Genomic DNA, 16,211 nt, shown 5'->3' with positions numbered 1-16,211 from the left:
ATATGCTTATTTCTAGACATATTCTTATATGTGAGTTTTCTATATGTCTGCCTCTCCCTCTGAGCCTGTATTATCCAAGGACTGCAGAACCTTGAAAGGAATGTTTCCTGAACTGACCTAACCAGGTTTTCCCAGAGTCCAGCAAAAAGGTTTTCAAAAATATTCTGTGGAGTCTCCATGCCAACATTTGTGGGATTTGTAATATCTAGGTCCAAATGGCAACAGGAAAAAGACAAGGTATATATTTTTGCCTCTTACCAAAAGTGTCTTCAAAGGTCTAACTATTCAGAAATTAAACTAATATCTACCTATAAATAGATAAATTAGAACTCCCTTGGAAGCTAATGTAAGGGTTCAGCCCAACAGAATGCAACGCCAACTAAGTATGTCACATCGTCTGGCATAATTGTAATAGTCTTTTATGGTTCCAAGGTCTGGCTAATAGAACTTTACCAAGATTGGGGGTTTTAGGTTTCCTCTCCCTTACCGTTCAGACATGACATCACCTGGGCATATTTTTTCTATCAATTAAACTCATAAAATACTTGATGCTAAAAAAAAAAAAAAAAATGAGCCAAGCACTTTTCTGTCTCTACAGCCAAAAGAAACTGAGCTGAAAGAGTAGAACCCAGATAGTTCAAAGTGGGGGTAAAGGAGGAGGGGAAACAGAGAGACAAAGACAGAAACAGAGACACGGTGGGTGGGAACACAAAACTCCTTATGAACCTTTTTTCTTTTAAATCAGTTACTGAAATTTTCTGTGGATCTGTATTTCCTGTTAGAGGACCAGGTGATAGCTAGAACACAACCTGTAAGTCAAAAGGTCTCATGACATGCTTTTTGAATGGAATAAGTGAATCAACAGACTCCATCATATGAATGGAGGGTCCATAGTCTGAATCTTCTGATTTTCAATTATATTCCTTTTGTCAAAGGCATTTGCTAGGGAGTGGCTAATTAATCAGGATATGACCCTATGTGAGAAGTGTCCAAGGAAACCATCTAACTCCTGTGACTTTTCAAAAGAAATATTTCTATGTTGATCCAAATTTGGCCCTTCTTTTCATAAATCTTCAATAAAATATTGTCGATGAGCTAAAATGACAATTCCACAGCCTGGCCTTCAACACAGTACATAAACTGGCTCTACACCACTTACAGCCAGACTCATCTATGCACTGTTTCCTAAACAACCCACACAGTCTCTCCACCGACCCGCCGCTCATACCGCTCTCCCTTCCTCTCCCCTCTCCTACCCACTCCTCCCAGCCTTCCTCACGTTGTTTCACATGCAGACCAAGTCATGACTCTTCCCTAGGTTTGACTGTTCACTCTAGCCTCTAAGGTTCCATATCATTAGTTCTGGTTATACACAAGTGATACTTAACATGTGTTAGTGCATATGTGCGTGAACACACACACACTTACTTCTCAATCAAATCATATAGAAAGACACTGACACAGGGGAAAGAAGTCAGAAGACTTTGATTATACATCCTGGCTCTATCACTTACTACCTATGGATAACTTCTCTGAGCCTCCTCATCTGTAAAATGGGGTTAATAACTCTTGAACACCTCCCCAAGATTTCATGAAGATATAATGATATAAGTATGAAAAATTCTTTTATCAGTCATGAATCATGTACAAACATATTATTCCATGTATCCTTCCGTATCCTCAGCACTTGACAAAGCACCCTTCACATATTAAGTATGCAATAATCTTGCAGATGAAGACACTAGACCACGGCTGTAGGAATTTGCTGAGTCATCTTTAGTATTTTCCTCAATTCTATGTAGTTATTTATTGACTACTCACTGTTGCACCAGGTTCTTTATAAGAACTGTTAATCTAATCTCACAACCTATGAGGCAGGTCCTAGATCTGATCTGAGAATCTGTGAGACAGAACCCAACAATGCCCTGGCCAGGTGACTTGTTTTTCCATTTCCACATAGCCTCTTTTAGTCAGTTTTCTATCACAGAAAAGACCCAATAAAGAGGTGGAACAAGTGAATCAGTCTTTCTCACAGTGGGAAATGTCTGGCAAATCTGCCAGTATGGTGCACCCACAAGCTACATTTAAAGCTGTCATCATTTTCACAAGCAAGGCCCTTAAAATAAGTTCCAAGTTGAGAATGTGGAATGCACACTCTTAACCCAAGTACATTTTTCTCTGTTTACAACACCAAATAAAAAAGAAATGCACAAATCTGAAACACAACCACCTAACACTTTTGACTTGTCTCTGCTTACAAATGTGCTGAAAAGGCAAAGTGACAATTTGTAGTTACAGATTATTTTTGGAAAATATAGGACTATAGAAAGTCTTTATTTTATAGATGGGTACTGGGTACTGCATTTTCTGCGACCTTTGATCTTCAGGTCAACAGTCTAGCAGGTTAAGGAACGTCTTCAACAGTTCTCCTTCCTCAGAAATAAAACTCAGGTGTTGGCTATAATGATCATCTCATTGTTCTTTTTTCTTCCACTCCTTTGCAGTATTTTCTCTCCTTCTAAAGTAAGTGTTAATGAAAATTTTAATCAGCACCTGCCATCTCATCTGGTGAACAGAGAGAATTCAAGCCTTGAAAATAACTGTTTAAATATATTTTTCTTTGTAGAGTTTCCCCTTTAAATTGGAAGCTAGGGTAAATTCTTCAAGATCCTTCCATAGGGAAATTTTAGAATAAACAAAGTTAAGGAAAAGGAATACACGTAGAATAAAATACAGATTACAACTCTCAGTCATGACAACTGTAAAAGATCTGAGTTGATTTTATAGAATTTGGGGGGAGAAGAAGGAAGAGAGAAGAGAATAATGATCGTTTCAGAAATTACATTCTTAATTTATAGAAGCTGGAAAATGAACAAAATTGAGTTCAACCTCCTTGTTGGGAATCAAGATAGAAAGTGCTTTGGCTTCTAACTATAGAATTCGAAGATATTTTTTATGTGATATTATAACAGTTTAAGTTAAGAGGTTAGGGTGATCTTCTACCCCTAACAATTAAAACTCAAGGTAAAATGCTCCTGCTGAAATAAAAACTTGTAAGAGCTTAAAAGAACTCAACTCTTTCAAGATACCACTTACTTTATAAGCAAACTGGTACAGAGCTGGTGTTTCCATATGTTTAAATAGGATCACTGTTACAAAGAGATCAAGAAAACTGCTTTGAACAGAAGTATCTACTGCAGTGAAGGCCAATGAGCCATATGGGCCATACATGGAAACAGGTCTGCAGGGCCTATTCCTTAGGTCTTAGAGAACAAGGTCTTCAAGCTGGGCCTCAAGTGCCTCATCAACAAAAAGAGTTGAACAAAAACCTGAAAAGAAAAAAGTTTATTCATAATCTCCCCTTCCGTAAAAATAGTCACCATCTTCATTCAATAAACTTTCCTTTCAATGCCTTCCCACTGCAAATAGGTGAAAATAAAACTATATTAACAGAGAACTTTCCATCTTACTCTTGTCATTCATTTAGGAAACATTCTTCATGTTTCTATATGACCTTATCTTCTAATAGTTATAAATATTCCAACACATTGATCATGGTCTCCACTAGAGCATTTGGCACCTTTGGATGAAGTAGAAAAAGGCACATCTTCTGGGAAGGATTAGCAAATCCTCTCCTGCACAGTACAACTTAACATAACTCCATGTGGACACGCTGATATTAAAACAATATATTTACTGGGGGAAAAAAATCATCCTGTGAATATACAGGCAGGATCACATGGTGTGACAGTTTGAGTCAGGGCACCTCACTTCAAATCCTACCTCCTTTACTCACTGTTTGATCCCAGGCAAGTTGCTTAACCACTAGAGGCCTCGGTTTCCTCAGAGGGATAGTAACAGTAACAGCTATTCATCTCATAGAGCCATTGTCAGCAGTGAATAATCACAGAAGGCTCTTAGGACAGTGCCTGGCACACAGTGGACACTCAACAAAAGCTTTTTTCCCCAATAAAATTTATATCAATGCTACCAATATCTTTGTGCCCATTTAAAAATAATTTTTAAAAATTACTCCTATGAAAAACATTGCCAAGAATGGGATTACTGCATTAAAATGTGTAAACAAGGATGTAAACTTGAACTCTTCATGTAAACCCACTAAGTATATAAGTGCTAAATAGTAGATGATGACTATTCAAGAGATGCCATTCCATTAAGATAATAATTTCAGGCAAAGCAATGAAATTTGTTCTAGGAAATCTTATAAAGAAATATAAGTAAGAGTTAATATATTAAGGGAAATGTAGATCTTGGTTTCCTCACCACAGTGGGAAGGTCAGTTCGGATGGCATACAAGGCCTACCCAGTTGGGTATGTCTATGATCCAGTCTCTCCATTAGACAGCCCTCCACCCCTCTGTCCCAGAAATGACAGGTTCTCCCCTCTTTCCCAAACATGTCTGATCTTTGATGTAAGATTTTGCTCATCTCATGCTCATTCACTTTACCTCTACCTGGAGCAGGCTTTCCTCACCCTGAGGAGCAACTCTGGCCATCATCCAAAGTCCCAGTTTATATCTGATCCCTTCCTCCAGGCTTTTAGTGCTCCGCCCTTTTCCTTTAAAATTTGGAACACTGATTTATTATCTATGGCACTGCTTATTTAAGTCTAATAGCATTAACCATGACATTCTTAAAAACTAAAAATTACTTTCTCTTGCATCTGAATTAACGCAACCCTTGTCTTCAAAAATCTAGTGTGCACATACATGCATATACAGCATCATTTAATTTAGCTAGATCTATAGCCACGTTAACAGAAATCTATCTTAACTGAAGGTACACCAGACTCTAAGCTTATGAAACAGCACAATCCAGGTTTCTTCTGCATCAACAAACATTTTTTACAACTGCCAACCTGACAAATTTATGATAATACAGAATCTAATAGTTGATACAACTCCAGGTGAGTGTCATGTCATAAAATACTTAATCATCTATTTTAAATAGCTAAAAAATAAAGTCTAAATACGAAAAGGAGAGTGTGCATCATTCGAATTTTGTTTAAAAACAGAGCGTTTTTCCTTTTCTTTAATCAAGCCCCATTTATAAAGTGTATGCTTGTTTAATGTATTTATTTTATTTATTTTTATTTTTGGCTGCTTTGAGTCTTTCATTGCCGCGTGCAGGCCTTCTCCAGCTGCGGAGAGTCAGGGCCACTCTTCATTGTGGTGCACGGGCTTCTCATTGCGGTGGCTTCTCTTGTTGCGGAGCACGGGTTCTAGGCACGTGGGCTTCAGTAGCTGTGGCACGCGGGCTCAGTATTTGTGGCTCGCGGGCTCTAGAGCGCAGGCTCAGCAGTTGTGGCGCACGGCTTAGTTGCTCCACGGCATGTGGGATCTTCCCGGACCAGGGCTCAAACCCACATCCCCTGCATTGGCAGGTGGATTCTCAACCACCGTGCCACCAGGGAAGTCCCTATAAAGTGTTTTAAATTTCTTGAAATCTCATTTCTTCCTCCAAGTTTAACCAACCCTTTTCCTAAGTGATATAGGGTAAGATTACTGAATCTACATTATTATCTGGAGATAGAGATGAGGGAACTAAAATCTGTATTTGGATACAGAAGATATATTCTAATCAAACAAAGCTACCAGAATAAATCATCTCTACCGAACGTGACTTAGTATCCTTTTATCCGTCCAAAAAAAAAAAAACTGTAATAATAGTTAAACTGCAATATAGCTTAAAGGTTAAAATTCTTTTTTTTTTTAAATTAATTAATTAATTTATTTATGGCTGTGTTGGGTCTTCGTTTCTGTGCGAGGGCTTTCTCTAGTTGTGGCAAGTGGGGGCCACTCTTCATCGCGGTGCGCGTGCCGCGCCTCTCACTATCGCGGCCTCTCTTGTTGTGGAGCACAGGCTCCAGACGCGCAGGCTCAGTAGTTGTGGCTCACGGGCCCAGTTGCTCCGTGGCACGTGGGATCTTCCCAGACCAGGGCTCGAACCCGTGTCCTCTGCATTGGCAGGCAGACTCTCAACCACTGCGCCACCAGGGAAGCCCAAGGTTCAAATTCTTAAAAGGAAGAATCATAATATGATAACAGAGTGTATCAAAGTTTAAAAGGCACTGGGCTTTACCCCAGTAGAGTGATGGCATGAAGCCATGCAGTTATCATATTATAACACGGAGAGCAGCTGCCATACTCTGTCGCCATGCACTATAAGCTCTCTTGGGCGACATTTTCACCCATGACTTACGAGATTTTCCAGTTTGAAGCCTCAACATCAGTGTGTAAACTGAAGCTACTCAGAGGCAACAGGGAGAGAAGCAGCTCTGGTGGCATTTGAAATGAAGATACTCAGGCAGAGAAACCAATCTGGTGGTGATGCAAGAGATGAATGGAACCGGAGGAAGAGGAGACGGGAGGACAAGACGATCAGAAATGAGATGGCAGAATGAAAAAGAAGGCCAACAAAAAGAAAGCCAAAAAGTAGAGGCAGCAGAGGAAGAAAGGGGAGAGAGGAAGGAGGAGGAAGAGAAAAAGACGTAAACAATCTTTGGGTATATGAAAAGCAACATGTACCGTGCGCCTGCACTTCTGATTGCTGTTTTTATAAGTCAGAGATGCTATCAAATGACCAAATACAGAATTAGAATCCATGCACACAAGAGCTGGAATATCACTGATTTACATCATTTAATAACAAAAATAAAAATCCAAGCTTCAAGTCAACAAGTGGCATGAAAGTTACTGCCATATTGGTTTTCTTGAGAGCCCATGACAGACAGCCAAAGGAATTTCAAATGTCCATTCCTGAGCTTGAAACTGTTTAAACACAAAAAAGAATGTGACGCTGGTTTCTTAGTTGGTCATCTTCGAGCACACCTGCCAACCAGAAATGTCATAACGGTTCCCAAGTTTCTCAAAACAGCATTTCCATCGCGTCTTTCTCTCTATACTTGGGGTCTCTTTTTTTTTTTTTTTTTTTTCAATTTAAAATGAATTCTAGCAGGATCTACCTTAAGCCAACCGTGAGGCAAATCAGGCCGGACACTGAAGTCCCTATACCATGCTGTCCAGGGTCCAGGATCACAACTCTCCTTGGATGTGAGATGTTTCCCCTATTTTCCTGACTCTTCCACTCTACCAGAAACAATGCACTCTCAATAACAGTCTTCAGTAATTTGAAAACAGGTGTAATGAGTTATTAATCAGAAAAATGACTTCTTGTTAAGATGGTAGCTGGCCAATAATATATGATACTTTCCAGCTAAGAAATGAGAAAGCAAGTTAAAACGTACTTTGCCAATTAAATTCCTTACACATAATTATAGCTAAACTAATGGTAAGAGTTTCCATTCGAGTTACAAGGTGATTAGGGAATTCTTCAGGCACAATTGGCCTTCCTTCAACTTCTCAATCAGCCCACATATTCCTCTGTCCACATGTAAAGTTCACGCAGACTAGCAGGTTATATAGCCTTTGGCCTATTGCAAATACTGTGAGATGAACTGAAACATTATTATCTTCATTATTATTGAATCATTCCGAAGCCATTAATATTTTTGGCATTTCCAAACAAGGAAAATCTGAATGCTTGATAGGAAGCATCATATCCAAACATCAAATCCCGGAACAGAACTGAACTTCATTATAAAGACTTTAACTTTCCATGACCAAAACCCAAGTCAAAGGGACAAGAGGTAATAAAAAGGCTACCAAATACAAAAGGTCTGAAAGCCATGTATTCACTGATCACAATGTGACACATGGACTCTACTACCATGACCCCACACCCATGGTGATCTTAAACAGTGACAGGAACCACGTCCACTTGCCAGATCAAGCCTGAAATAAGCGAGATAAAATTGTCAAGCTACAAAGAGTAAGCAACATTTGGGAATGAGGGGCTTATTAATAAAAATTTTTATTAAACTCCTGGAACACAGAAACCTTTATGAACTTGCTCTAGATGATAACTCCGTCTTGTCGGGCAGGAGTTTTGATCTACCCACCCATGTATACTAACTCTGAGTACAGTGGCTGGCAAAGTACAGAAGCTCAAAAGTATTTTTCAGTGAATGATTGTAGCTTTGAGTGAATGAACAATCTCAGTGATATTACACCCAGGTGTTCATCCCCCATCCTACCTTAGCATGTTGGTATTTCAGCCAGAAACGACTGGAGAAGGAATCCGTAGGAGGAAATAGAAGGTTGACAATGGAGACCACACCCGACCAAAGGAGCACTGCTTAAAGGCATCTCCTTAATAAAAATGATCATTACAGCATCCTGTACCTAAGTCTACGAACACATCCCACAGAACACACACCTGAGCTATCACGGGAGGAAGGGAAGAGAGGAGTCGGGTTTAAACAGCATCAAGTTCTTGAGATCCTCAGATCTCGACGTGCTGCCTCTACCCAGGAAACAGAGCCCAAGTCAGTATATCAGCATCTTCCTGGTTTCAGAAACTTATCTGCCTATGGAGACTACTCTGTTGTGTCATTTGGCAGCAGAATTTTTTTTCTGTGCTCAAGGAAGGAGTGGTATTTGCAGAAAGCTATTGAAAGTGACTGAGTATTGCCCAAGTGATGATTCCATGAACTCCCAAAGAAACTTGCATTTGCAATCATTGACAACACAAGTGCTGTGTGGCAAGATACAGCGATACGTGGCCCAGGATCCTCAACAGAAGCTGTCCTGACATATCTGCCTCTTTCCTGAATCAAGGAACTCACCGCAGTGCAGGATGTCTTCCCGAGCGGGATACACTGTTGCCCACGGGGGAAGGCAGGTTGCTCCCTCTGTGCAGGTCCTCGATGGACCGACTCCAGGGCTTTGATTTGTCCACTGAGCTCTCCACAGTGCTTTCCACACTTTCAAAGTCAAAACTAAAACAAAAGAGAAATGCCACTAAAGACTTAATTCATATTCACGCAAATACACGGATGTGCAAAACTCACTCCTTCCAACTATACATCTGCACCTTAATATGGGTAGTTTTTGCAAACAAAGAAAACTGAAAATGGAATACAAACGAATTTTCATGGACTGAGCGTTAGCTTTGAAAATACAGAATGACAAATAGGGATGTGTTATTTGTATCTTATTATAAGGCTTGCTGACTTACCGATTACTAATGAGCTATAGTGGGACGGGGAAGAAAGTTCTCAGAGCTGTCTTCATTTTGCTTTAACAAGTCAATATGTTAGGCTTATACTAATTTATTCCTCTCCATCAAGTTTCACTGAGCATTTTCTCCTAGTGTGTTGGCAAGTGTACTTTTCCAACCATATGTGATACATTACTTGCAAAGTTATGAATTTGCTTTGATTTTGGAATCTCTTCCCAATGTGGTGCTCTTTAAAGTAGGGCTGTTGTTTCTCTGACATTTTTTGAGGTTATTACTCATGTTAACCATGTTAGAATAAATGGCTAGTTAAACTGCTCATTCTTGTATAATTTTAGGAACAAATTTTTAAACAGACAGGCCTTTGTGTTCTATGCATTTTTCCCCTTCCAAAGTCAGTAGCTCTGCTTTCTCAAAAATACATTTTATCAACTGTTTCTACCCATAGTTCCATCAAGCAACACCTGATCAGACAGAAAATAAACAGAATGCAGCTATAATTAATAGCATCTGGAAGATATTGGAGGATATCATGGGAAAAAAAATCAACAATACATATTGGAAATAGCAAGTATGACTTTTTATACAAGTATGACTGCCAAAATTAAATATTTGGTTAGAACTACCATCTGTAAACTAGGTGATGCTCTCCATTTATTAAACTGTAATCCAGATACCAGAGACTGATGCACAAAGTCATTGAATGGGTCTAACAATTCTGTCATTCCTTAGGATACAGGAAGCAGTGAACAGAAAAGGGGTGGAATTGAGGAATCAAACAGATCCTTAAGGACTAAAAATAGAAGCCTATAATTGACACTGGAAAAGGTAAGCCTAGGGGGCATCCCAAGATCACTCATGTCATTACGACTCCCGCCAAGCCACTCTGCAGCCCCCATATGTTCAGTTGTTCAGCATCCTTCTACTCTTCTCAGCTCACCCCCGACTCTCACTGAGCAGAAAAAAGAAACACACACCTTGGTGAGAGCTCCTGTTTTAGGGAAGACACATGAGTCTGTTATTTCACTTTACATGAACTAGAAAATTGTCACATGCTAAGGAATAGTAAGAAATTTTTTTCAGCCCATTTAGTTTCAAGAAAGTATGTACATAAATTATGTATCTATATATAATTTTTCATGTAATTAAAGTATAAAATTTCATGTAATTAATTTTGTAAGAAAAACAAAAATAAAACTAATAAGGAATGTAAAGCTAATGCCCACCCCACCCTCCCCCAAAAAAGTAGAAGATTAGGAACCAAAAGCTCTGAGTTCTGATCTTTTGTTGTCTTTGCTCTTGGACTGCAGACCAGAAGAATTCCCTCAGAGTAGCACTACCTTTTCCCATTGGTCTCGAGTGTAGGTGCATTTGGGAAAGCTGGTGTACAAGTTCTATCGTGATGGGGTAAAGGGTTAATTACAGCAAACATATTACAAACAGCATGCAATTCTTTTCCATTATTCCTGAAGTTTCTTAGCCCTTCCTTAATTCCTCAATAAATATTCTTCCAGATTTTAAAATATGCAACAGGATAATATTCCTATTCTGTTTTGTCATATAATATAAAGTGTAAGGGAGATTAGCAGTTTTCGATGTAATGGAGGTAGATAAGGAACAAAGTTCGGAAGAGTATGCTATAAAAACTAGAATTATATTTCAAAGGAAAATTTCTCAGGAAGATAAGAACTTATCTACTGGGTTTTCTTATTATATTCCATATCATATATGAGTTATCAAAACTGAAACTCATCAGGCCAGTTTCAGTTAACACTTTACTTTCTGCAGCTATAAGGTAGGAATAATTATAGTTTTCTCTTCACAAATTCTCCAGGAAGTGATGAGGATTATAAGATAATATCTGGTTAGATCTTAAAGTGGGGCAATATAAAAAACAAGTTCCTGCTTTGAAAAGAAGAGCTGAGAAGAAAAAAAACCACCACCTAGGCTGAAATGTCTTCCAATCAAATTAAAAATACAGTATTGGGACTTCCCTGGTGGCGCAGTGGTTAAGAATCCGCCTGCCAATGCAGGGGACATGGGTTCGATCCCTGGTCCGGGAAGATCCCACATGCTGCAGAGCAACTAAGCCCATGCGCTACAACTACTGAGCCTGTGCTCTAGAGCCCGCGAGCCACAACTACTGAGCCCACGCACCACAACTACTGAAGCCCGTGCACCCCAGAGCCCATGCACCGCAACTACTGAAGCCCATGCGCTCTAGAGCCCGCATGCTGCAACTACTGAAGCCTGCGTGCCTAGAGTCCGTGCTCCACAGCAAGGGAAGCCACAGCAATGAGAAGCCCGCACGGAACAACGAAGACCCAACACAGCCAAAAAAAATAAATAAAAATTTAAAAAAGAATACAGAATTATTTCCTCCATCTGTGTGTGTGAGAGTGTATCTGTGGACTGGAATAGTTTTTGATTAAAGAGGAAATGTGGAGACGAGAACGTCTCATTCAAATATACACGTTCCATTCCTGTTGTAAATCTTTCCAGAAGCCTAGCAAATGAGAAAACTTTATGAATCAACAAAGGAAAGGTGAAATAAGTAAAATTTTTTCCTGCTCTGCCCCATTTTTTCCCCTTCCCCCTATGAAGGGGAAGTCAAAACAATACAAATACATATAAATTAAAAAGGGAAAACCTCTTGCTGACTCCACTTCCTCCACTCCCACTGTGTTTGGTACCTACTTCTGCAATCATTTTCTCTGTATTTACTAGCACCTACAAATATACATATACAAGTTGTTTGGTTTTTTTTTTAGTAAAAAGGGAGTCACTCCTCTGTACTTTGCTTTATTCACTCAACAATATATCATATACCTCTTCCAATAATTGCTAGAGTATTCTACCATATGGATATACATAACTTGAGCACTAAAGAAAGCACTTCTTTTTGAGATAAGCACTCCTTCCTCTAAGGGTGATTTTACTCCCCTGTTTTATTTCTGCCTTAAAAGCATTTCTAACAACAATTATGTGATTTGCTTTTAGTAACTTGAATATAAACAAACCTCCTTAAACCTCACCACATCTGCTTCTGGGTGTCTCCCCTCAGTGTGGTACCTAATTTTACCATTGAGATGCATCTTCTGTGACCACATAAAATTTAAAAGGAAACAAGCCAAGTTTTACTTACGTTACTGCGTATTGCGCAAATGACAGATATTCTACTAGAACATCAAGACCTTTATTTTCTTCATTCAGAAACTCTCTGACCCATCTGTTCAAAAAAAAAAAAAAATCATTGGCAAAGTTCATCGCATGCTCTACCATGAAAAGGACACAGTGAAAACTTGTTTTTTGCCACCAGAAACATTCACTGCCTGAAAGAAACTATGGAGTAAGGCCTAGACTATAACACATGAGGTAGGAGCTTTTAAATATGGCAACTAAGAACACCATAATATTTCAGCACGAGCGACGAGGGGTCAAAAAGTGTATGAGTGCCTTCCTTGTATTTTACTGCTTAGGAGACTGACGATAACCTGTAAGAAACTTTCTAAAACAGGAACTTGCTAACTGTCCTTTTTTTCCACCATAATTGATCTGGAGCCTGCTTGTTTAAGGAGCCAAGACTGCACGGGGAATCAGGCAGACTAGGGACATGACAACATAACCACTGAAATCCAGGCCGGATTCCAAATCCACATTCAACTCCTTCTTGGCACACTAAGCTGTAGAAAACACTCAACTAGCCAATGAGAGACCAGTGTTTATGGGCTTCTGGAAATTCAATAGGGATAATGACTTGCTTAATTTTTTCCATGAATGTTAAAACCTTTTAAAAAGTCGCAGGCACCACACACCATCATCAAAGTCAAGACGTGACAAATACCATGCTTTTTAAAATTCATTTTAAAATGATACCACTTTGCATTTGAATGGTGGACCTGAATGCAGTTCACTGAGAATGTTTACACATTTTTATTTGTTCATAACAACACCTAGAAGATGGAGCAGAGTGGTCAGGTACTGAGGATAAACACCTGTTACCCCATGTCACAGATTTCCTCCAGGACATCCACCTTCAAAGAACATGTGATACCCCATCAAGCCTTCACTGGGTTGGAAACTCCAAGAAGTAATAAGTAAAAAGCTGTGCTATTCTATCACAGAAATGAATCTTGGGGTACATCTGCCAACAGCATTGCAAAGTGGTTGCTTTCCTCCAGGAATACCAAGCCAACAAGGTCCACCAGCTATGCACACGATGGCTCCTACGGAAACCAGTTTTGAGAGCTATTAGAACAACACTGGGGCAATTCTACCCTGTGTCTTTAAGGATAAGCAGTCCCTTGAGGTTTCTGTCTTAAAGGAAGGAAAAAAACCTGGTGGATTCAGAATGCCTATTTTTAAAATTTTGTTTTTAGGGGGATTTTGTGGTTGTTGTTTGTTTTATCCTCCAGCTCATCCTTTCTTCTAGTCCTATCATCTGCATAATGTAACCTCAGGTCTTCAGGCAGTTCCAGAAGACAGTAAGGTGGAAAAAGTAGATAGCTTGCCTCGTACTTCCCCCAAGTGCCTCAGGCAGGCTGTGACAAAACGTATGCACTTAACACAGCCACGTGTAAGTACATAACATTTAATCTAGAAGAGACCTAGGACGGGAATAAAGACACAGACCTACTAGAGAATGGACTTGAGGATATGGGGAGGGGGAGGGGTGAGATGTGACAGGGTGAGAGAGTGTCATGGACATATATACACTACCAAATGTAAAATAGATAGCTAGTGGGAAGCAGCCGCATAGCACAGGGAGATCAGCTCGGTGCTTTGTGACCACCTAGAGGGGGGGATAGGGAGGGTGGGAGGGAGGGAGACGCAAGAGGGAAGAGATATGGAACATATGTATACTGATTAACTTTGTTATAAAGCAGAAACTAACACACCATTGTAAAGCAATTATACTTCAATAAAGATGTTAAAAAAAAAAGAGACCTAGGGAATTCCCTGGTCATCCAGTGGTTAGGATGCCGTGCTCTCACGGCCAAGGGCCTGGGTTCAATCCCTGGTCGGGGAACTAAGAACCCACAAACCGCGTGCCCCCGCCCCCAAGAAAAAGAGAGAGACGTAGAGTGGAAACATTGGCAAAGAAAACACTACCTTTTGGGTCTCACGAAGTGGCTTTGTTATGACAGCTGACCAGAACTAAGGGGATGGCTATTAGGAGAGGCTGAAGTTTCATTTCACCACCACCACATACACGCTCTCACAGAATCTACTTCTAGATCCTTATTTTCATTTGATTTATTTTAAATTACTCCCGATATGGCTAGGTCTCAGAAGACACTGGACATTTTTAAGTGCTGATAATTAAAAGCTTAGAAATGGTAAAAAAAATAAAAAATAAAATAAAATAAAAAATTCCCTTTTAAAACTGGTAGGAGACTGAAGAAAGCTAGAACTCACTATCAAATCGGATGACTAGCTGTGCTCTTGAAATTCAAGCCTCTTAGCCTCTCTGAGGCCTCTCCATTGGTCGGATCTATGGGTTCTGACTGCATAATTTAAACTAGCCCTCCTTGGTGGCTGCACAAAACCACAGGGTCCAGATTTTTCAGAGCAATCTTTGTTTCACATATTCTATCTCAGTGACCCATAAGAACACTCTAATTTAGGAGCTGAGAAAAACAGCCATTATAGTTCCTTCTGGTTGATTTTCTAGACACTGCCTCTAAAATGTAGAGATGGTCCACGACATCCTAAGGACCTGCTAGCACCTTCATCTCACTTAGTTTAGCCACAAACTGGAGAGAAGGCAAATGACTCATGGATATTAAAAAAATAAAAAAGAGGAAGGAAGGAAGAAATGGTAGGAAACAGCCAAATACAGTCAGAGCTACGTATCTCTTGACTCAAAGTACTAATATGCATATATTTTGATGCAGTGATAAAACCTATTAATTGGCTTTTACTTCAATTTAGCACCCTTATCAGTGCCCCTGCCCTGACTTGCTGACTTTGAGTGTAAGCGCTTTAAAAATAAATTTCAGGACTTCCCTGGTGGCGCAGTGGTTAAGAATCCGCCTGCCAATGCAGGGGACACCGGTTTGGGCCCTGGTCCGGGAAGATCCCACATGCCGCAGAGCAACTAAGCCCGTGCGCCACGACTACTGAGCCTGCGCTCTAGAGCCCGTGCTCCGCAACAAGAGAAGCCCCCGCAATGAGAAGCCCGCGCACCGCAACAAAGAGTAGCCCCCGGTCGCTGCAACTAGAGAAAGCCAGCGCGCAACAAAGACCCAACGCAGCCAAAAATAAAATAAATAATAAATAAATAAAACCTTACTTTTAAATTAATTAATTAATTCATTAATTAATTTCAAAGTGAAAGTCAGGAGCCGGCTGCTCCGTTCCTAAAAAGTAGGAGACAGTGTAACACGTCCTGCCTTTGAGAGGTTTAATTTCATTTTTAACCTCTTTTTCTAAGCTGTGAGATCTTCCCTGGGTCTCTGATCTGGCCCAAACCCCTGCAGGTGGTTTAGGAAAGAATAAGATAGAGATCCATCACAGCTGACTACCTTACCCCATTTGTCAAGTGGTATCAGGTTAGTAAAGTCATCTCAGCAAAAAGGCTATGGATTACAAGAAAAGAACAGCCTTCGCTCTTCCTCTTGTCCTCTCAATCCCTATCCCTTCTTCACTTAGGATATTCTGTATAGGAGAAAACAGAGGCGAGAGTGAACTTCTGTGGAAATCAAATAGGTAGAGATGAAAAAAGGGCAACTTTCCAAGCAGTATCTTTAATCTAAAGGCATAAAAAAATGGATGCCCCATTCTGCAGATTTATGTACATGATCATGACATGTCATAAATGGAGGGTTCCTATAGTAAATTTCCATTTTCACCTCTGTGCATGCTACACACGCTTTAATATAGTGCCAATATGCAAACAGTTTCAAATTGGGTGATTACAGGTTTTGGAAAGTAGCATTATTTCTGACTCTGACAGCATGCATCACTTACTGAGTACCTCACAGATTCGATGTAATTACCATATGTTGTAAATTTGAATTTACGCAAATTCCAAATCAACTGCTTAGGAGCTGGAAGGCACAGTGATAATGAGAAATAGCTCTGGAAGAAAAAAACTTATTCAAGGAAGGG

General features: G+C 39.9%; 1 protein-coding gene across 4 annotated transcripts in view; it reads right to left on the bottom strand.

Moving 5' to 3' along the window:
• The window catches only part of FMNL2 (formin like 2), a 307,756-nt gene that overhangs the window by 76,788 nt on the left and 214,757 nt on the right, over window positions 1-16,211 (bottom strand). For all 4 annotated transcript variants that reach the window (XM_082464960.1, XM_082464962.1, XM_082464959.1 and 1 more), the window contains exons 5-6: window positions 12,244-12,327; window positions 8,707-8,859 (exon numbers count right to left, since the gene is read on the bottom strand). In XM_082464960.1, coding sequence (XP_082321086.1) covers window positions 8,707-8,859; window positions 12,244-12,327 — 237 coding nt within the window. The remainder of the gene's footprint in view (window positions 1-8,706; window positions 8,860-12,243; window positions 12,328-16,211) is intronic.

This window comes from Balaenoptera physalus (genome assembly GCF_965194825.1).
Source record: "Balaenoptera physalus genome assembly, chromosome: 6".
NCBI classification, from domain to species: domain Eukaryota; kingdom Metazoa; phylum Chordata; class Mammalia; order Artiodactyla; family Balaenopteridae; genus Balaenoptera; species Balaenoptera physalus.
The sequence above is the reverse complement of the archived record's forward strand: the minus strand, read 5'-3'. Positions and strand labels throughout refer to the sequence as shown.